The following is a 21,636-nucleotide window of genomic DNA, read 5'->3' as shown; positions in this document are numbered from 1 at the left end:
AGAACTCAGCTGCCATCGAGTTGATTCCAACTCATGGCCAGCCCATGTGTGTCAGAGTAAAACTGTGCTCCACAGGGATTTTCAATGGCTAGTTTTATTGGAAGCACATCTCCAGGCCTTTCTTCTGAGATGCCTGTGGGTGGGCTCGAACCTCCAACCTTTTGGTTAGGAAATGAGCGCATTAACCATTTGCACCATGCAGGGACTCCCTGCTTCCTCTACTGTCTTTTACTAACGAACCTTCCTTGAGGTTTGGGCTTAAGCCTTTTTTCTTCTCACTCTTTACATTCTCTTAGCTTGATGACATCCACTCAATGGCTAAACTTACCATGTTTAGTTAATTGCTGCCAACCTACAACTGATCAGATATTTCTCCCAAGCTCCAAACTCAAATCCAAACTGCTTTCAGGCAGCCCCAAATAAACACGATAAAAAAGGAATCCAATTAGCCATAAGGGAAATTCAAATTAAAACCACTGCTTCACTGATACCCACTAGGATGGCTAGAATCAAAAAGAATTTAATAACAAGTGTTGGTGAGGATCTCGAGAAACAGAAGCCCTCTTAATTTGCTGGTGGTAATGTAAAATGGTGCAGCCACAATGGAAAACAGCCTGGTAGTTCCTCAAAAAGTTAAACACAGAGGTACCATTTGACCCAGCAATTTCACTCTCAGGTATATACTCAAGAAAAATGAAAGTATTTGTCCACACACACACACACACACACACACACAAAAACTCTTGTACACAAGTGTTCATGGCATGACTACCCATAACACCCAAAACAACCCAAATGTCCATAAACTGATGAATGCATAAAGAAAATGTGATATATTCATACCACGGATATATATATAAAAAGGAATGAAGTACTGATATATGCTATAACATGAATGAACCTTGCAAACATTATGCAATGTGAAAAACAGTCACAAAGGACCACATATCGTATGATTTCATTTATATGAAAGGTGCAGAACTAGGCAAATCTACAGAGACAGGAAGTAGATTAGCAGTTGCCTAGGGCACCAGGAGTTGGTGGAAAGTAGTGTCACTGCTAATGAGGAGAGGGTTTCTTTTTGCGATGATGGAAATATTCTAAAATTGATTATAGTGATGGATGGCTGCATAACTGAATATGCTAAAATCCTCTACTTATATACTTCAAAAAATCTGAGTTATTTAAAAAAAAAAACTGAATTAATCCTCTCCTCCTCCTCCTATTTTGTTTCCTATCAGCAAAAAGCAGTACCATCATTTCTGATTGATTTTGACTAGGCTGTGTTACAGTGCCCTGGTGGAACAGTGTTTAAGAGCTTGGCTGCTAACCAAAAGGTTGACAGTTGAAATGTACCAGCTGCTCCTTGGAAACCCTGTGGGTGCAGTTCTACTCTGTCCTATAGGGTTGCTATATCCTACAGGGTTGCTATGAGTCAGAATCAACTGGACAGCAATGGGTTTGGATGTTATAGCTAAGGAGCCCTGGCGGCACAGTAGTTAAGGGCTTGGGTACTAACCAAAAGGTCAAGGTTCAAACCCACCAGCTGCTCCACAGAAGAAAGATGTGGCAGTCTGCTTCCTTAAAAATTTACAGCCTTGAAAATCCAATGGGGGTAGTTCTACTCTGTTCTATAGTGTTCTTAAAAGTCGAAATGGACCCCATGGCAACAGGTTTTTTTTTTTTTTTTGGTTTATGTTACAACTTGGTAGGAATAAAACTTAAATTCTAAATTAAAAAAAAAAAAAGAGCAGTACCACTTATCCAGTTGCCCAAAAACTAAACAAGCATTTCACCCTTGACTAATCTCTACTGCTTGCTTCCCATATCCAAAGAAGCTCGAAATCTCACTGATTCCCTCTCTAGAATCCATCTATTTCTCTCTATCCCCGAGACCCCATTCTAATCCAAGACACATCACACCACTACCATCTCTTCATTCTCCATGCTCTCTCTAGGTCTCAACTACTTTAAATAGCTTTATAAATACCTACATATAGGTGACTTCTAAATTTTTATCTCCACCCGAGACCCATGTTCTGACTGCCAGGGTCATACATTTAACTGCTTACACAACATCTCCATCTAACTCTCAAAACCAACCCATTACAAACTAAAATCTTGATCTTTCTCTCTAAATCCATTCTTCCTCCAAGATGCAAAAACCAGAAACGTGGAAATCAACCTTAATAACCTTACTCTCCCTATATCACATCCAATTTGTTACACCAAGTGCAGCCAATTTTACCTCTAACATAAGTCTCTAATCCATTCACTTCTATTCCTCTGCTACCTTCCTAGTTCAAGTTACCAACATGTCTCACCTGAACTGCTGCAACAGAATTCTATCTGGTCTCCACACTGGTCCCGCTCCAATTCATTTATTTAAATACACATTAGATTATGCAACTTCCTGCTTTAAAAATCCTCAGGGTGGATCAAAGATTCTATAGCAGTCCTGATCAAATAGTGGACAATGCAGTACAGAATTTCAAATTATCATGGACTCCAGGCTTTCTGGAGCCATACAGGCTGGACAAACCCCCAAAATTTTGCTTAAGAATCTTTAAACCTTAAACCAAAAGTATCCCCTGAAATCTTCTTAAAACCAAACAATTTCCCCAAACCTTCTGTTGGCCCAGGACAGGAACCATTCCCGAAGACAACTCATCAGACATGGAAGGGACTGGACAGTGGGTAGGAGACAGATGCTGATGAAGAGTGAGCTACTTGTATCAGGTGGACACTTGAGACTGCGTTGGCATATCCTGTCTGGGGGGGGATGGGAGGGTAGAGAGGGTTGGAAGCTGGCAAAATTGTCACGAAAGGAGAGACTGGAAGGACTCATTAGAGGGAGAGAAAGTGGGAGAATGGAGTAAGGAGTATATAAACTTATATGTGACAGACTGACTTGATTTGTAAACGTTCGCTTGAAGCTCAATCAAAAAAAAAAAAAAAAAAAAACAATAATTTAGCTTAACTAGTAAAGAATGGAAACCCTGGTGGCGTAGTGGTTAAGTGCTATGGCTGCTAACCAAGAGGCTGGCAGTTCAAATCCACGAGGCGCTCCTTGGAAACTCTATGGGGCAGTTCTACTCTGTCCTATAGGGTCGCCATGAGCCAGTATCAACTCGATGGCAATGGGTTTGGGTTTTAGTAAAGAATATCTTCTTTGAGCATTAAGCATCTGTGTATATGGGATCAAATTGACAACAACAACTCAAAAGAACAGATAGGAACCTTAGGGGGCAGTGAGTTTATATGTTAATGGGGGAGAAACAACTCAGAAAAGAAGGGTGAAAATAGCTGCACAACTCGAAGAATGTAATCAATGTCACTGAATTGTACATGGCAGAAACTTGAACTGGTGTATATTTTTGCTGTGTATATTCTCAACAAAAATAAAATAATTGAAAAATATTTTAATTTTTAAAAAAAAACTTAGTTTTTTGTTGTTGAGAATATACACAGCAAAAACATACACCAATTCAGGTTTCTACATGTACATTCAAATTTAAAAAAAAAAAGGAACCTGGTGACGCAGCGGTTAAGAGTTCGGCTGCTGACCAAAAGGTCAGCAGTTCGAATCCACCAGCCACTCCTTGGAAACCCTCTGGGACAGTTCTACTCTGTCCTATAGGGTTGGTAAACTCAACGGCAACGGGTTTTTTTTTTTTTTTTTTTAAACCTTATGGATCACAACAAAAATAAACAAATAAATTATGGTTGCTATCCCTTCCCTTCAGTGGAAAAATGGTGGTACTACATTTTGGCCACTCATAGACTCTTGTGACTGAGCAGGATTTTGGCCAACCAGGGAGCCAGAGTGGGATCAGCTCAGATGGTTCTCAGAACTTCCTGTGAGGTGGGCCACTGACCTCACAGAAGTTCTGGGAGCTATCTGCCCTGTTCTTCCTACTCCTAATTCAGATTATCTATGTAATGAGTTTAAAATTAAAATAATAAACTGATTTAATTTCTTTTATTCCATTAAAAAAAAAAAAATCCTCAGGGTTGATTACTACATCTTCCTTAAATGAATACATTAAGTCACGATGGCTCATGGGTTTCTCATACTAGAATGTATCGGTCTAGAATATACCCCCACCCGCCACTTTTGCTGGGTGAACTCTACTCATCTTTCAGGGTTCAATTTAATTGTTACTTTCTCAGAAAAACCTTACTAATCTCAATCTCCCTCAGTCAGGTATTCACATTGTACCTGTATTATTCCTTCACTTAAATTTATAAAATTGTAACTACGTGGGTACTTACAATTTCCTTCTAATAAGCTACACATGGCAGGAATCATATATTTTATTCACTTCTATATCCTCTGAGGAGCCCTGATGGTGCAGTGGTTAAAGCACTCGGCTGCTAACCAAAAGGTCAGTGGTTCAAACCCACCAGCTGCTCCACCGGAGAAAGATGTGGGAGTCTGCTTCCGTAAAGATTTACAGCCTTGGAAACCCTATGGGGCAGTTCGATTCTGTCCCATAGGGTCGCTATGAGTCTCAATTGCCTCAATGGCATATACTCTGCACCAAGCATACAAATGCCTTCCACATTAAAAGCTGCTCAAATATTTGTTGAATGAAATTACACACTATAACAAAACTTTATATTCTTAATGGTAACTCTGAAACAATAAAAGACCATAAAGTAATTTTTAAAGTCAGATCGCACCACAGATTAAACCAAATTAATTGGTTGTACTGCATTTTTTTCTCATTCCATGTTAATGTCTTTATCGTGTTTGGTATAAACGACAAATAATAGCTTCGCAACCCTAATAATTCCTTTTTATCCTAGTGTTATCAAAGTGTTATCTTCCTAAAATATCGTTTTTTTTACTGCGTCACTCTCTTCATAAAAACCTGCAATAGCCAATCTTAGTTTTCACTATTTTCTTTTCCCAGACAGGCTGATAAATTCACAATCTGACAATCACTCCTTTCTAATCACCTCTTACCTCCAATTCCTTGCACTTAGAATGCCCTCCCTATTCCACTCCTTTTCTCTAAATTCTACCACTCAGTCAAGGACCAAGCTAAGTCTCCCCCCGTGCCTGAACTTTTCTCCAAAAGGGGAAAACAATAGACCAAAATGATTTCTTTTTCTGAAATGTTAATAATAATCTATTTTGACAAAATGAGATATTGGTTTTAAAAAGTATTGAACTATTTCATGTGTATGTATGTCTCCAACTAGAATAATTTCATACAGAAATTATGAATTACATAGATTTTTTTTTGCTTCCTTCTGTACTCCCACCTAGTGGATGCTTCAGAAATACATGAATTAAACCCTTCAGGAAAAAAAAAAATTCCCAAAGACAGAAAAAGACCAATGTTCAGAGTTGAATCTGGGTAAGAACTGACAGGGGAACTTCTTACACACAGGTATTTAAGATAATGAATCTGGAATACCCGTTGCCATTGAGTCAATTCCTCCTCATAGCGACCCTATAGGACAGAGCCTCATAGGGTTTCTAAGGAGCGGCTGGCTGATGGATTCGACTGCTGACCCTTTGGTTAGCAGCCAAGCTCTTAACCACTGCACCCCTGGGGCTCCCTTCTTCAAAAAGTACACTTCATTGGCAAATTATTTTTATTTCTTACACAAGAATGGGATGGTAATAAACATAAAACACAAGACAGTCCGATATCTAAGGCACACGTCTATACATAAAAATATCAGTTTGTTTTTCTCTCAGCCACTACATTTTCCCTTTCAATAGTTCCCATAAATTGAGTTTGTTTCCTCCTGACCTTGCCTTGACTCACATATCCAAAATAATTAAAATGAAATACCCCATACTCAAATTTTATAAATGCTTAATGCTTAAAACATAAAGATTTCCGAAATCTCAATTGAGTGCTTAGTTCTTACCTGCAGCTTCTGATGTATTTGAAATAATTCATCATATATCTGATTGACATGATGTGGAAGTAAACTCTGCTTGTTTGATGCTTTAGAGGTTGGAGGCTTAACACCTTTCGAAAGAGAACCACTCGTATCACTACAGCATTCACTCCAAGTTCTTGAATTTAAGGTCAAATTAGTCGGTTGGGCAACTGTTAAGAAAATTTGAAGCATAAGCTTTGTTAATTTATAGCTTTAAATATTCCCAAACAGTAATCGCCAAGAGTTATTTTAAATATGAACTGCCATATTGTTAAAAAGTTTGAAGTATTATATAAAAAGAGAAAGAATGATAAAGCAAATGTGGTCAAATGTTAACACTTAGAAAATCTGGGAGAATGGTGTAAGGGAATTCCTTACACTCTTTTTGCAACTTTTCAGAAAGTCTGAAGTAATTTCAAAATAAGTTATTTTAAAGTATATGAAAACATTCATGTATTAACTACCTAGGCCAGGAAATGCAATGTTACCCTACCTCAGAAATTCCTGATAATATTCCCCTCTCTACCCTAAACAAACTTATGTATACGCTAACACAAATATAGTGTTAATTGTTGCCTTACATCTTCGCTTTACTTTTTACCACTTATGTATCTGTAAAAAAAAGACTGTTTCATTTTTTTAATTTTATATAATTTCTGTAATTATATGACTATATAATTTCTGTAACCTCCTTTGAAACTACCCATGTTGATGAAAATATGATGGGTTCACATATTTCTACAGCTTTATTCTATTTTATAAATAGATGACAACATCCGACTATACACGGCTATTTGCGTGTTTTGGCTAGACAGACGCTACACAGCTTTGTACACAGCTCCTGGTACACATGTCCAAAAGGTTCTCTAGGGAATCCAGGGGAAAAACTGCTGGATCAGAGGGTTTACGTGCAGGTTCAGTTTTACTAATAATGCCAAATGGTTTTCCAAATATTAGTTTCCAAAAATATTGGTTTATACTTCCAAATGCAATGGATGAGATTCCCATTGCTTTGTATCCTTGTCAACACTGTACTGTCATAATTTATTTTCTGTTAATGCTGAGAGTTTGAAATGCTATCTCAAAGTGGTTTAATTTGCATTAGCCTCCTGGGAGCCCCAGCTTTAAGGAGGGCATCTCCTCATTAGGCTCCCCACCTTGTGCAGACCCTGGGCTATATTCTTTATTTGGACCCTGGAGGAGCCAAAATTTAAAAAGTTATGTGAAGATTTTTTAAAAAAAGAAAAAAGTGTTACTTAATTCAGCGCAGCAAACGTTCTTAGTCCTTGAAGAGAAAGATACTTTCAGCACTCTGCTTTGTCATTTTAGGTTCTTGCTTCACAAACTCCTGGCCTGAATATTCCTTACTTTTTGTCAAACCTGGTTTTTTATAGCTTCTCCTATGTTTTCAGTGGGAAAGTCCTACAGATAGGTAGAAACACAAGTCCCAGCAAAATCATTTTTTATCTCCTCAAATCCAGAGATGTGTAAGAAAAAGGGGGTAAGTGACAGGGGGCAGGAGGCAATGAAAGCACATTGTGTGCGTACAACGTATTCCCAGGTGAAGAGACACGCCGGGGCTTATCAATGGGACCGTGGTACTCATGAAGTCTCGCAGCCAAGAGGGAGTGGAGTGCCATCTCTGGCTGCCTCTCTCCTTGAAATCCTGACAAAATTCTGAAATGCAGCTGCATCCGAACAAAGCTCCTAGTTCAGTGACTAAGGAATCCCAAATCAGAAAATTTGGAGTATTTCCTCAAAATATTTAAGGATTAGTCTAATACTACCACAATCATTTACTTACTCACTTTCTAACAAATACTGACATGAAAAAGAACTGAAAAAGTACTCACTTGATTTTTAGCTTATTTTGATGAGTTCTGAGAGCAAAGACTACTACTGGAAAGTAACGAAGTTTATTTTTCTTTTCTCCTTTAGTTTTACAATATGCACAGTAACTATCTTCTGGCTAACAAAAAATCAGCACACAGAAATACACAGGTCCCTCCAAACCAGACTCGTTACTAGCGAGTAAGCTTTATGTGCTTTACTTGACAAAATTAATATTTTTAATGATTCTTCTGAAATAAACATTTCCTTTACCTTTATCTATTTCTTTAAAAGGTTGCTTGGATATTCTGGAGGCACTAACTTTGTGTTCACTCTCAATTAACTCCTCTGTTTCCCGTTGCTTCAAATTATGAAAAGAATCCAGTTCATCATCTAGGCTTTAAAAAAATATTCCATCACAGCAAACCGAAAGTTTTCCACAGCATTTTAAAAAGATAAAACTGTCTTTCAAATACCAACAGGAAAATAAAATATTACTGAGCAAAAATGTAAAAAGTAGGAGTCATTAATCCTGATGACCCACTCTACAGGCATCCTTTGTCCTTTTCTACCTATTCCAATGGGCTTAACTTAAAACTACACAGAGCTATGGAATGCTTTACAAGTTTCCAACTCTTTCATTTGATCCCAAAAAATTGTGTCCGGTTCATGGAACAGGTATTGTTTATCCATGTTTTTGGCTAAAAGAACTAACATTCCAGATGAGGAAACTGAATCCCAAAGAATTTAAATAGCTGACAGGTAAGGTAACTAGTAAAAGGCAGAGCAGAATTCTAGGTCTTCAGAAGACCATGTTATCTCCAAAAAGGTTATCTCAGAGTTGAAACTTCTATAGCAGTGCTGTTCAAAAGGCATATAATGCAAGTCACATATGTAATTTTAAATTTTCTAGTAGCCAGATTGAAATCATTAAAAAAGACAGGTGAAATTTGGATAATATATAGGGTCACTACAAGTTGGAAATCAACTTAAAGGAACCTAACAACAACCCAGTATATCCAAAAGATTATCATTTCAACATATAATCAATACAAAAAGTTATTAATGAGACATTTTACATTCTCTTATCCATACTAAGTCTTCAGAGTGTATATCTTACACTTATAACACATCCCAATTCAGACTAGCTACGTTTCAAGTTCTCAACAGCCACATGTGGCCGGTGGCTACTGTATGAGACAGCAGAGTTCTAAGTCAAATCATTCATAACCAGGGACTGTGGAGAAACTTTTCAATGTTATAAAAACCTTCAGAGGCTAAAAACTTCAAATTATAACTTGAAGTTATACCTCAATCATTCATTATTTATTAACAAAAAAATTATAACACTATCAGTTAAGTATAAGAAAATAACTTTCATGAATTCTCAATTATTACATTAAAGCAATTTTCACTTTCCTTTCCCCACATCCAATCTAAGGAGCCCTGGTGGCACAGACGGTTAAGTGCTTGGTTTCTAACTGAAAGGCTGTATCCACCCAGCCATTCCTTCAGAGAAAGACCTGGTGATCTGCTCCCATAAAGATTACAGCCAAGAACACCCTACGGGACAGTTCTACCCTGTCACATGGGCTTGCCATGAGTCAAAACAGCACCTAATAGCACATACAATCTCTCTCAAGTACAAATTTTGAATCCAGATCAACTAGGTTATTTTGAGATTCTCAAATGAAACAGTAATAACAGAAATAAAATTATAGCCTACATTTGAGTACTTACGATGTTTTAAGTGCTTTACATAGATTAACTCATTTTAAGTAGAGAATGAAGCAATTACGGAAAAATTAAAACTCCCAAATATCAATTACAGATACTTTACCCATTGCCATCAAGTCAGTTCAACTCCTAGTGACCCTACAGGACAGAGGAGAACTCCCCCATAGGGTTTCCAAGGCTGTAATCTTTACAGAAGCAGACTGCCACATTTTTTTCCTGTGAGATGGCTGGTGGATTTGGTTAGCTGCCAAATGCTTAACCACTGTGCAACCAGGGCTCCTTACAGATATTTCTTCTAAATTATTTTAATACTTTATTTCATGCAGGTATGTATATATCTGGAAACCCTGGTGGCATAGTGGTTAAGGGCTATGGGTGCTAACCCAAGGGTCGACAGTTCAAATCTGCCCGGCGCTCCTTGGAAACTCTATGGGGCAATTCTACTCTGTCCCATAGGGTCGCTATGAGTCAGAATTGACTCAACGGCACTGGGTTTGGTTTTTGGGTTTATATATACATATATATATACACACACACATATAAACCAAACCAAAAACCTGTTGCCATCGAGTCAATTCCAACTCATAGCAACCCTATAGCTCAGAGTTGAACTGCCCCATAGGGTTTCCAAGGAGCACCTGGTGGATTTGAACTGCCGACCTTTCAGTTAGCAGCTGTAGCTCTTAACCACTACACCACCAGGGTTTCCAGTATAGTGTGTGTATCTACATGATATATAGACAGATATACACATACATAATACGTATATATAGTTTCACCTTATTTTAAAATGTTATCTCCTTCCGAACAGCCACAGCATTTTCTTTCTGCCACATATTTTCAACATTTAATAAAATTTAATTTAGAACTTTACTTCATTTTTAGCTTCCACTTTTTTTATGCTGGTTTTACCCATATTAAGTATCACCTCCTCTACAGAACTGCCAGCACCTCGCAGCCCAGCACTGTATGGTACAGTTCTTCTGCAGTTAGCATCTCCACAGACCCTCTTCTTCCATTTCTCAACTACCTAAAACATAGTGCTTACCACACTGCTCGACACACGGTACATACAAACCTGTACTCCAGTTCTTTCCTTACTTCTGTTTTTTTTTTTTTAAAGAGAACACAACCTTCATTTGGGTTATGAATGAATAGCTATAAAAATAATTTTTCACTTTTCAAATTAAATCAATAATGTAACTTTCCATTATGCCACCAAACACAATGTTAGGCTTATGCTCTTATTACAGGGATCCTCAGTAATACCGAATATATTTCTTCAAATATTCATCAGGCTTCAAACTGCACATACTTCCTTTCAGGGAAAAACAAACACTATACACAGTATGCTCTTTCTCCTTACACAGTTTTTTGAGATACTGAGGGGAGAGCAACAGGTATGATTCAGGGCTACTTTACCAATTCATATTTAAGTGCTTGAATGAACTGCAAAGAGGCGATGTACGATGCTTTCCTTCTTCAGAATAAAATCTTAATGATGAACCAACTTTATCTCCGGATGAATAGGTATTCAAATCATCTGTCAACAAAAAAGAAAACACCACCGATTACATACTGAGATCATATGCTAACAATCACATTCTAGGCTCCAATGATAATAGTTTCTTATCTACATGTCTCCCTAACTGGACTGCAAACTTACAAACAGGCAAATCTTACATTTATATAGCACTTTACTGATAACAGGACCCCTGGTGGCACAGTGGTTAAGAGCTAGACTGCTAACCAAAAGGTCAGCAGTTCGAGTCCGCCAGCCACTCCTTGGAAACTCTATGGGGCAGTTCTACTTAGTCCCATGGGTCGCTATGAGCTGGAATCGACTTGACAGCAAGTTTTTTTGGTTACTGACAATAAAATGCTTTTTCATTCATTACCTTATTTGATCCTAGTAAGGACCCTGTGAAGTAAGCAGACTAGGTGCCTTTTACTGTAATCTATAGGCCAGGAATCTGAGGAGGAGAGAGGTTATGCAAATTTTCCCAAGTAACGTGGCTAGCAAGTAGGGAGGCTCAGGTTCAGAATTCAGCCGCCTTTCCACCTAATCATGACACCACTTGTCAGTCCTCATACATTTGTTTAATAAACTCATAGCTTTTATCTAAATTCAGTTAATAAAAAGGAAAAAGGGGACTTCTCTGACAAGAAACTAATAAATACTTTAAATGTATAAACTCTTCTCTAACACATCTTTACTCCTTAGAAATTTAATGAAGTATACTTTTTAAATTATATTTTGAAATGTTGGAAATTCTAGGGCAAATTTTACTACTGAAACACAATTTTAAGATTTTTTTTCTTTTTAATTTATTTATTACGCTTTAGGTGAAAGTTTACAAATCTAGTCAGTCTCTCACACAAAAAGCCATCCCACCCCACCATGCACTCCCACCTGCTCTCCCCTTAATAAGACAGCATGTTCCTCCTCTCTACCCTGTATTCCCCATGTCCATTCAGCCAGCTCCTGTCCCCCTCTTCCTTCTCATCTCGCCACCAGACAGGAGTCGCCCTCATCATCTCATGTGTCTACCTGAACCACAAAGTTCACTCCTGACCAGCATCATTGTCTTACAGTCCAGGCCAATCCCTGTCTGTAGAGCTGCTTTCGGGAACGGTTCCAATCTTGGGCTATCAAAGGGCCCAGGGACGGTGACCGTCAGGGTCCTTCTAGCCTCAGTCAGACCATTAAGCCTGTACTTCTTACGGGAATTTAAGATCTGCATCTCACTGTTCTCCTGCTCCATCAGGGATTCTCTGTTGTGTTCTCCTTCAGGGCAGTGATAGGTGATAGCCGGGCACCACAGAGTTCTTCCAGTCTCAGGATGATGGCATCTCCGGTTTATGTGACCCTTTCTGTCTCTCGGGCTCATCTTTATCATATGTCTTTGGTGTTCTTCATTCTCCTTTGCTCCACATGGGCTGACACCAATTTATGCATCTTAGACGGCCACTTGCTAGCATTTAAGACCCCAGACGCCTCTCACCAGTGGAATGCAGGGCGTTTTCTTAATACATTTTGTTATGCCAATTGTCCTGGATGTCCCCTGAAACCGTGGTCCCCAGAGCCCCATCCCTGCTACATATACTGGCCTTCGAAGCTTTCGGTTGTATTCAGGAAACGTCTTTGTTTTTGGTTTAGTCCAGTTATACTGACTATCCCTGTGTTGTGTTACCCTTCCCTTCACCTAAAAAAAATTTTTGTCTACTACCTAGTTAGTGAATATCCCTCTCCCTCCCTCCCCACCCTTGTAACCATCAAAGAGTATTTTCATCGGTTTAAACTTTATATAGATTTCTTATAATAGTGGTCTCATATAATATTTGTCCTTTTGCAACTAATTTCACTCAGCATAATGCCTTCCAGATTCATCCATGTTATGAAATGTTTCACAGATTCACCGTTGTTCTTAATCCTTGCATAGTATTCCACTGTATGAATGTACCATAATTTATCCATTTATCCATTGACAGGCACCTTGGTTGCCTCCATCTTTTTGTTATCGTAAACAGTGCTGCAATGAACATGGGTGTGCATATATCTGTTCGTGTAAAGGCTCTTATTTTTCTACAATATATTCCAAGGAGTAGAATTGCTGGGTTGTATTCTGGAAACCCTGGTGGCGTAGTGGTTAAGTGCTAGAGCTGCTAACCAAAAGGTCAGCAGTTCAAATCCACCAGGCACTCCTTGGAAACTCTATGGGGCAGTTCTACTCTGTCCTATAGGGTGGCTATGAGTCAGAATCAACTCGATGGCAATGGGTTTGGTTTTGGGTTTTTTTTTTTCTTTTTATGGTAGTTCTATTTCTAGCTTTTTAAGGAAGCGCCAAAATGATTTCCAAAGTGGTTGTACCATTTTACATTCCCTCCAGCAGTGTATAAATGTTCCAGTCTCTCCACATCCTCTCCAACATTTATTATTGTGTTTTTTGGATTAATGCCAGCCTTGCTGGGGTGAGATGGAATTTGATTTGCATTTCCCTAATAACTAATGATCGTGAGCATTTCCTCAAGTATCTGTTAGCAGCCTGAATGTCTTCTTTGGTGAAGTGCCTGTTCATATCCTTTGCCCATTTTTTAACTGGGTTATTTGTCTTCTTGTTGTTGAGTTTTTGCAGTATCATGTAGATTTTAGATATAAGATTTTTTTTTTTTTAAGACTAACTATCTAGAATTTTTTTTTCTTACTGAAGAAATGTTTTTCAAATCAAATAACTTTAGTTGAAAATAAATTTGCGGATCCAATTATCTGGTGTAACCCACCAAAGTAAACATCAAGAAATGATTTACATCTCACAACAAATTACAATGATTTAAGCTTGGGGGAAAAAAAGGAAATTCTGTAATCAATGATGTGATGAACTTTGAAAAATGCAAACTACTCTTTCTGCTGTCTTCATCCCAAAGTTCAATGATTGTATTTACTAAGTAAAGACGTCACCTAAGACATATCAACAAATTAATAGATTAATGGTTAATACATATTAACACAGCTATATATACTTCCTGGAAACTCTGCTGGCATAGTGGTTAAGTGCTACAGCTGTTAACCAAAAGGTCATCAGTTCATATCCACCAGGTGCTCCTTGGAAACTCTATAAGGCAGTTCTACTCTGTCCTATGGGTTGCTATGAGTTGGAATCAACTTGACAGCAACAGGTTTGGTTTGGTTTTTACATGTATTTCCAGAATCTTAATAGCATAAAAACACCTAGTTACAGATTAATACATGTAAGTACTACCCACGCAATTGCACCATATAATCTTCTTTGAACATATTTATTTGATCAATTTCTTCTCTAGAGCAATAATTATTACCCTAATATTTGGATAAGTTTATCCCTCAAAAAATAGCAAGTAATTCTCCTTACCCAATGTACTTTGTTTAATTTTTAACATCTTCAAAAAAATATATATTGTAATCGAAAGCATCAAAATAATTCACTTTGATTTTTAAAGACACCTCACACATTTACCAAAAAAAAAATTTGAGTACAATTAGTCCACTGACCAACTAAAAAAATGTTCAGTACCAAAAGACATCTGGCACTAGCCATAAGTGTCAACAAGTTACCTTTTTTTTTTTTTTTATCTTCTCTCTCAAGTTAAATTTGTTAAAAATCCCCAAATATACAAAATACTCTACTGGCTTACCTGGATAGGTTAGAGATCTTCTCTTACATTTGGCCTGATCAAAATTTGAAAAATCATACTAAAAAAAAAAAAAAAAAAAAGACATACTTAATTTGTATAATAAAAACCCATTTACAGTCTCAAAACAGCTCCCCACAAATGATATATACAAAGGTAATTACAAAGTTTACGGTAGAGAAACATGGTGGACACCGCCTTAACCAAGTGATCAAAGTCAGCATCACCAGTAATGGGACAAACCAACATCATGCACCTCCTGGTGCACAGAGAAGGCAACACATCATTGATGTAGTATTCCTGCCAAAAATGCATACCCCAAATCTAAACTCAGGAACAGTCTAGCAAATAATTGTCCCATATTCTTCAAAAACATAAAGGTTATGAGAGACAAAGAGAGGCTTAAATGTGTTCCAGGTTAAAGGTAACAAGAGACAACAAAATGGAATGTGCATGCCTGCACTGGATGTGGACCTGGAGAAAAATTTCTACACATAAAATCGAGATAATTGGTGAAATCCGAATATGGACTACGAATTACACAAAAGTATTGAAGCTAAATTTCCTGCTAACTTGACTGTGGTTATTTAAGAGAATGTCTTTATTCTTTGGAAAAACACACTGAAGTATTTATATTTAGGGGCAAAGGGGCATGATACATGCAAATCACCTCAAATAGTTCAGAAAAAAAAAGGAGGGCGACAGAATGGCAAAACAAATTTGGCAAAATGTTAACTGGTGAATCCAAGTTTAGGGTACAAGGGAGCTCATTGTACTTTCCTTGCAACTTTACTGTAACCCTGAAATTATTTCAAAATAAGCTTAAAAAAGGAATTAATTTGGTTTTTTTAAAGCCAAGTATTTACTGTGGTAAATAAAAGTTCAAAAATCCTTTCTACAATATCGTATCAAGCTTCGCGTAAACGTAAGCCTTTAAAAGCTATGGTGAGGGAATGTTTTTTCTGATAGAAACTTGTTTCCCGTATATATGTGACATATCTGCCAAGCACAAAGACATTTATAATTCCGTGCCACAAATTACTTTTCTCCCACAGCTAAGTTTCACTAAATCGATTTTTGTGCGAAGGGCACGCACGACCCTTTATAAACTTTCAGACGCCTCGAGAGAGCTGGGTGTGTCTACCCCTTGCTCCCGGCGGCCATTCGAAGCCGCCACCTGGGGAAGGGGCCCCCGGTACGCCGGCCCACGGTCCCAGCAGCCTCGGCTCCCAATCGCACGGAGGCAGTGCTCGCTCTAACGGCGGGCGGGCCTTCTCCTGCGGCCAGCAGCCCGGGCGCCTCAGAGGTGCGGCCGCCGTCGCCAAAGAGGGCAGAACGAGGACGGGGCTCTGGGCGGGCGGGCAGGAGGCGGCGGCGGCGGCGGCGGCCTCACCTCGGCGGGGCAGCTGCCCCCCAGTCCGTAGAGGCTTTTGAGGCGCTCCACGGCGAGATCCTGACCAGGCGGCTTGACCACCCTCGGCTCCATTACTCCCTGCGGTCACCGTTGTCGCCACAGGAACCGCGTTTAAACCTGCGGCGGGGCGGCAGGGGGCGGAGCCCGCGGCAGCGCAGTGCGTCATGACGCAGAGCACGTCGCCGGCCTCTCGCGGGTCGGCGCTGACGCTGGGGCTCGCGGGGGCGGGGCGCGAAGCCGGCGTCCAGGTGAGCGCGGCCGGCGGCGGTGGGGCTGCGGTGATGCTGGGTGGACGTCCTCGAGGCACTGAGTGGCATCTCTCCCTTCCTCTCTGTGTATGTATATATCCTCGTGTTACAGGTTTTTTCTTCTACCGAATGATTGATTTACCGACTCAGATCCCTGTACAAAAAAATCCCTGTACAAGCGTATGTTATTTGGACTGATACATGCTGTTTTCTTTTACCTGTGGCTTACAAAAACTTCTTTGGCTTGCTGGATTTGCCCTAGCAAACGTGTCCAAGGAACCCAAGCAATTTAGAGAGCGTGGTAAGCGACCTCGGGCCTGAACCCCAGATTACACTTTTACCCCGTCACTCACAACATCCCTGAGCGGGGATTAACCGTATCCTTAAAAAAAGAAAATTTATTGCCGGGGTGTAGATCCAGGCTCCTAGTGATCTCGTGGACAAAGAACTGCCCCATAGGGTTCCCAAGGCTGTAACCTTTACGGAAGCAGACTGCCACACCGCCACATCTTTTTCCTTCCCGCAGGGCGGCTGGTGGATTTGAGCCTCGGATCTTTGGGTTAGCACTGAGTGCTTCAACCACTGCACCACCAGGGCTCCACTGTATCAAACAAACAACAAAACCCATTGCCCTCCAGTGGATTCCGGCTCATAGTGACTCTTCAGGAGAGTAGAACTGCCCCATAGTTTCCAAGGGGCAGCTGTGGGTTTGAACTGCTAGCCTTCTGGTTAGCAGCCAAACACTTAACCACTGCGCCATCAGGGCTCCACCGTATGTATTCTTAGGGCGGAGTAAAAGTATGTATTCAGCTCGTCTGGGTGTCACCTTAGCAACGCACCGCTTTCTCGGTGACACCGGGGAATGCACAGACTTAAGGAGATCTCCCAGGCTGGTATAAACCTGACTGGTGCTGCCAGTCAATTGCCTACAGACCAAAAGTCATGTTTTTTTTTTCCCCCAATCAGAGGTGGCCTTTGCTAACTAACAAAGAAAGCTCTTTGCTAAATATCACAGGGATATAAAAGGAAAAAAAAAATAGGACAGAAACACAGAAATTCCAAAGCTGACTTACCTCCTCACTTTGCCTACCATTGGACTGCGTTCCAGGAGTTGATGTGTAAGAGCTGGGCTGCTAATCAAAATGTGGGCTGTTGGAATCCACCAGCAGCTCTTTGGAAACGTATGGGGCAGTTCCTCTGTCCTGTAAGGTGGCTGAAAATCAGAATCCACTCAGCAGCAATGGGTGTGATTTTTTTGTTTCTTTAATAAAGTATTAAAAAGACGTATAGGAATGTAGGAGGAGTCCTGGTGCCACAGTGGTTAAGCAGTCAGCTGCTAACCAAAGGTGGGTGGTTAGAACCCCCTTTGTGGGAGAAATGTGGCAGTCAGCTTCCCTGAAGATTACAGCCTTGGAAGGTTCAATATAAATACTTACAGCCTTGGTATATCAACCTAACAACCTATGTTCAACAGACTGATTAAGGGAAACAATTGTATAACCCGTATTTTCTCTAATTTATACAATTACATTAGTGTAATTGTTTAGCTGCATATCTGGATTATTAAATTCTCAGTTATTTTTAAAGCTCCTCAAATGCCCAAATTTTATAAGATCAATACTTTAATAGTTATTGTTTGAAAGTTAAACTAATATCCTTTGGGCCATAGAGCATTACTTAAAGTGTACAAGTAATTTTTTTATATTCCATTTTTAAGCAGATTTTAATGAGCCAGCCAATGGGGGGGGGGGGGAATCTAGCCAATTAAAAAAAAAAAACCTATCATTGTGGCTTTTTACCATTCCAGTGGTTAGATAATGAAGTTAGAGAAATCAAATTCCATTCCTGAAGTGTGACAAAAGTCCTTTGTTATAAATGCCTGAAGCCACTTTTAATTTAGTTTTTTTATATAATTATGAATAAAGAAGATAGATGCAACACACAGTATGATTTTAACGTATGCCTCTTTGGAATACTACTGAAAAGGGCAGTTTACATGTCATTTTTATCAAATTTTTGGTCAAAGTAGTTTTTAAATCTTTTGCGTTCGTAACTTTAACGCTTTAGGATAGCATAGAAATCTGTAAAAAAAAAAAAATCTCTTAAAATGCACTTTCATTTTCTTGGAATTTATTCTAAAATAGTGACAAAAGCATCAGCTATCTCAACTGAAAAGCTCTTACACACTTTACATCAACTTATATTACACAGGTTTCCAAAGAAGCCAATTCAAAATATTAAATATGCATATACGAAGTCCATGGCTCTCTTCTAAGGTTCAAGTAGTTCAACTGATACATTTAGGATAGGATTACACCTCAGGTGTCTGGCTTGGTGGCCAGCGGCCTTCACACTGACGGCATTCCATTACTCATTACCCACACAAACCACATGTAACATCCCTCCCCTCGTGTGACTGGTGGCTGAACAGGTAATTACTGTAAGACATCTCACTTCCAAATCCTCAAGAAACAGTGAATAAACAAACCCCTTTTCTTAATAAACAAAATGTGGAATACAGGAGGGTGGAGAACAGTCACTATTCGCAACTGGAATATACAAAATTTTGTGTTCTATATGGGTTCTTTGTAGATCTACATTGGGGTAGCCCGATGAGAACACCCCCTTTCTTTTAAAAGTTTGCTTAACTTTTAACACTAGCCATTTCCAAATATATTTTTCAATGTGTACCAGACATGAGAACAGTCACTTCTTGGGAGCCCTAGAAATGACGTGGTAGTTTTGAGTTCACTGACCGTTAATTGTCCTTTATGCCTGGTACTAGAATGGGTGAACAGACAACTAGATGAACAAGTAATGAATTTTTTAAATGTCATGGCTGTTGGCAATGTCACTTTATTTCTGCTACAAAATTCACCAGAAAAAGGTTGTGCAACAATCTAGTATAAAGTAAATCTTTAACCAAAGAACATGGTATAGACCTTTTAAAAATATTCTTATTTTATCACAATAAGTGCAAGGAAGAAAAAAAAATTCAAGTTCTATTATCAGAACCAAGCTACAGTTTTTGAGGTAGTAAAGACAGATGACAGAAAAGTTTAAAAGAAAAAAACCTCTATGGAAATAGTCAACTTGTTTAAGATGTAAAAAATGAATGCCTTTGAAAGGTCACAGGAAGCTACATATCATTTCCAGAAAAGGTATCCTACTTAAAAGCTGATTTCTAACTACACAGGAGGTGCAGGTAAGGATTAGAGAAGGGCACTTTGGTTAAACCTTTAGCCTCTGAGGCTCTACCCATTCATAAATGAGTCTCTGCACAAACGAGCACACAAATAGTTAAGATTACCAAATATATTCCAAATCTAAAAAGAAATTAAAAATAAAAATCCAAGTTGTGGTCCCTTTATTCAAAAGATAAGTATATCCATGCAGGAAGTCCAAATATCTTAAAAGGAATTAAAATTAAATTGCATATATCATATTCCTTCAATAGTTTGAGGTGATCTATTGCTTTTAACAAGGTTAGTATTCAGTTTTTAATACAAATACGTCAGGAGTACATAAACACAAGTACACCTGAAATACACCAGTGTTTAAACTTTTATTTCACACCATGCAAGGGCAATTAGAACATTAAAAAATGACAACAGCTATAAGCTGCAATTTTACATTTATACATTGGAAACGTCCATTTTCAAAAGCTGAACATAATTACTATATTGTCTGTAACAGCTAAGCTTCAATTTAACTGTTGATACAGATAAAATTTACTATGCAAAACAATGATTTTATATCTGTCCACAGTCTGTGATTCTAATTCTTCGGCTAACAGACCCTTTAGGAGAACCAAACGACTCAATCTTTTTCACGGTATCCATGCCATCCTTAACAAACCCAAACACTACATGCTTAAAGTCCAAATGTTCTGCTTTTTTCAGTGTTATGAAAAATTGAGAATTATTGGTATCCCGGCCCCGATTGGCCATTGATAATAAACCAGGACCAGTATGTTTCACATTAAAATTTTCATCTTCAAAGTTATCTCCATAAATGGACCGTCCTCCTGTTCCATCGTGTTTGGTGATATCTCCCCCCTGGAAAAAAAAGATTCCAATTAGTAGGGTTCCTGAATAAAACACACAGAACTCATCACTACAGGATAATCCTAAGTACCTTTCTTAAGAATGTGGTTTGAAAACTAAGAATTACCCATATTTGGAAGGAGATGAGGGTATTTTTCCCACCCTTAATTCGAGCAGGTTCCAAGGGATGTCAGAAATGTAAACCATTTTAGGCTGAAAGTTATTGGTGGAAGGGTGGGCGGTGGTAATACCAAATAAAGTGTGGAAAAGCTAAAGAAATGTAAAGAAACTACAGGATGAGGGCATGGGGACATACTCAAACTTCCCAAATTTGTACAGTGCCTTCTTCTAGACTTCGACTGTAATACACAGTTAATACTGACCTGGCAAACAAAATCTGGAATTATTCTGTGGAAAATGGAGTTCTTGAAACCAAAGCCCTTCTCTCCAGTGCACAGTGCTCTGAAGTTCTCAGCAGTTTGAGGAACAATGTCTGAAAATAATTCCATGGTTATTCGTCCTAGAGGTTCATCATCTGCACAAACATCAAAAAACACCACAGGATTTGTTTCCCTGGATAACTCTGCTGCAAGTGACACCTGTCCTTTCTGCAGTTTCAATAAATTCTGTTGGCATTCTTCAAATTTCTTCTTAAAACAATCAGCCATTTCTTTAGTTTTAAATCTCACTGCAAGTTGTTCCACTTTTGCTTCTCCATCTATTGAAGAAAATACAGTAACCTTAGTATTCAAAGTAACTTATAAATTGTTTTGTTTGTTATGAATGTTTAAAAACTCTACAAAATTAAAAGTAGCATCTGAATACAGAAACTCACCAGCATAATCTGAGGCTGTCCAAACTAAAGCATTATTTGAAACATTCAAGGGTTTTAATTCCATCGTTTTGGTAATAACGTGGTTCGCACACACTTTAAAAACCTGGTCTCTTCTCATTAGGATCCGATAATAATTCTTCATCGTGTGCCAAAGAATCTTTATATCTCCAACACCACGCTCTTTCCACTGACTGACATCTCGATCCCATCTATAAAGTTTGGCTCTCTCTTTAAATAAAATTTCTTCATCTTCTTCTCCAGATTTTACTTCTACCTGTTAACAGCAGAGAAAATGATCTATAAGCTGCCGTTTATACCAAATTCCAAAGGTATATTCTTTTAAGATTTACTTTTTAAAAATTGTTTGTAATCACATTAACAGAATTTGAACTTCAGTATCAAAATAAATGGTAATATCATCCCAGGGCAAAGAATACATCAGATTTGGAT

General features: G+C 38.7%; 2 protein-coding genes across 13 annotated transcripts in view; both read right to left on the bottom strand.

Annotated features, from left to right (window-relative positions):
* Positions 1 to 16,171, bottom strand: part of CCDC138 (coiled-coil domain containing 138) — a 116,166-nt gene extending 99,995 nt beyond the window's left edge. For 3 of the 7 annotated variants that reach the window (XM_023552646.2, XM_023552648.2, XM_064268607.1), the window contains exons 1-5: positions 16,037 to 16,169; positions 14,647 to 14,704; positions 10,897 to 11,017; positions 8,011 to 8,135; positions 5,893 to 6,077 (exon numbers count right to left, since the gene is read on the bottom strand). In XM_023552646.2, coding sequence (XP_023408414.1) covers positions 5,893 to 6,077; positions 8,011 to 8,135; positions 10,897 to 11,017; positions 14,647 to 14,704; positions 16,037 to 16,129 — 582 coding nt within the window. In that variant the 5' untranslated portion in view covers positions 16,130 to 16,169. Of the gene's footprint in view, positions 1 to 5,892; positions 6,078 to 8,010; positions 8,136 to 10,896; positions 11,018 to 14,646; positions 14,705 to 16,036 lie in introns of all 7 variants that reach the window. The other 4 variants (XM_023552645.2, XM_023552643.2, XM_003413530.3 and 1 more) reach the window with 2 other exon arrangements.
* A 3,680-nt stretch (positions 16,172 to 19,851) lies between these two features.
* The window catches only part of LOC100662857 (E3 SUMO-protein ligase RanBP2), a 62,824-nt gene continuing 61,039 nt past the window's right edge, over positions 19,852 to 21,636 (bottom strand). For all 6 annotated transcript variants that reach the window (XM_064268606.1, XM_010593586.3, XM_064268602.1 and 3 more), the window contains 3 exons: positions 21,187 to 21,460; positions 20,735 to 21,069; positions 19,852 to 20,363 (listed from right to left, as the gene is read on the bottom strand). In XM_064268606.1, coding sequence (XP_064124676.1) covers positions 20,058 to 20,363; positions 20,735 to 21,069; positions 21,187 to 21,460 — 915 coding nt within the window. In that variant the 3' untranslated portion in view covers positions 19,852 to 20,057. The remainder of the gene's footprint in view (positions 20,364 to 20,734; positions 21,070 to 21,186; positions 21,461 to 21,636) is intronic.

Source organism: Loxodonta africana, chromosome 15 (genome assembly GCF_030014295.1).
Source record: "Loxodonta africana isolate mLoxAfr1 chromosome 15, mLoxAfr1.hap2, whole genome shotgun sequence".
Lineage (NCBI taxonomy): Eukaryota > Metazoa > Chordata > Mammalia > Proboscidea > Elephantidae > Loxodonta > Loxodonta africana.
Note: the sequence above shows the minus strand (reverse complement) of the source record. Positions and strands in the feature narration are given on the sequence as shown.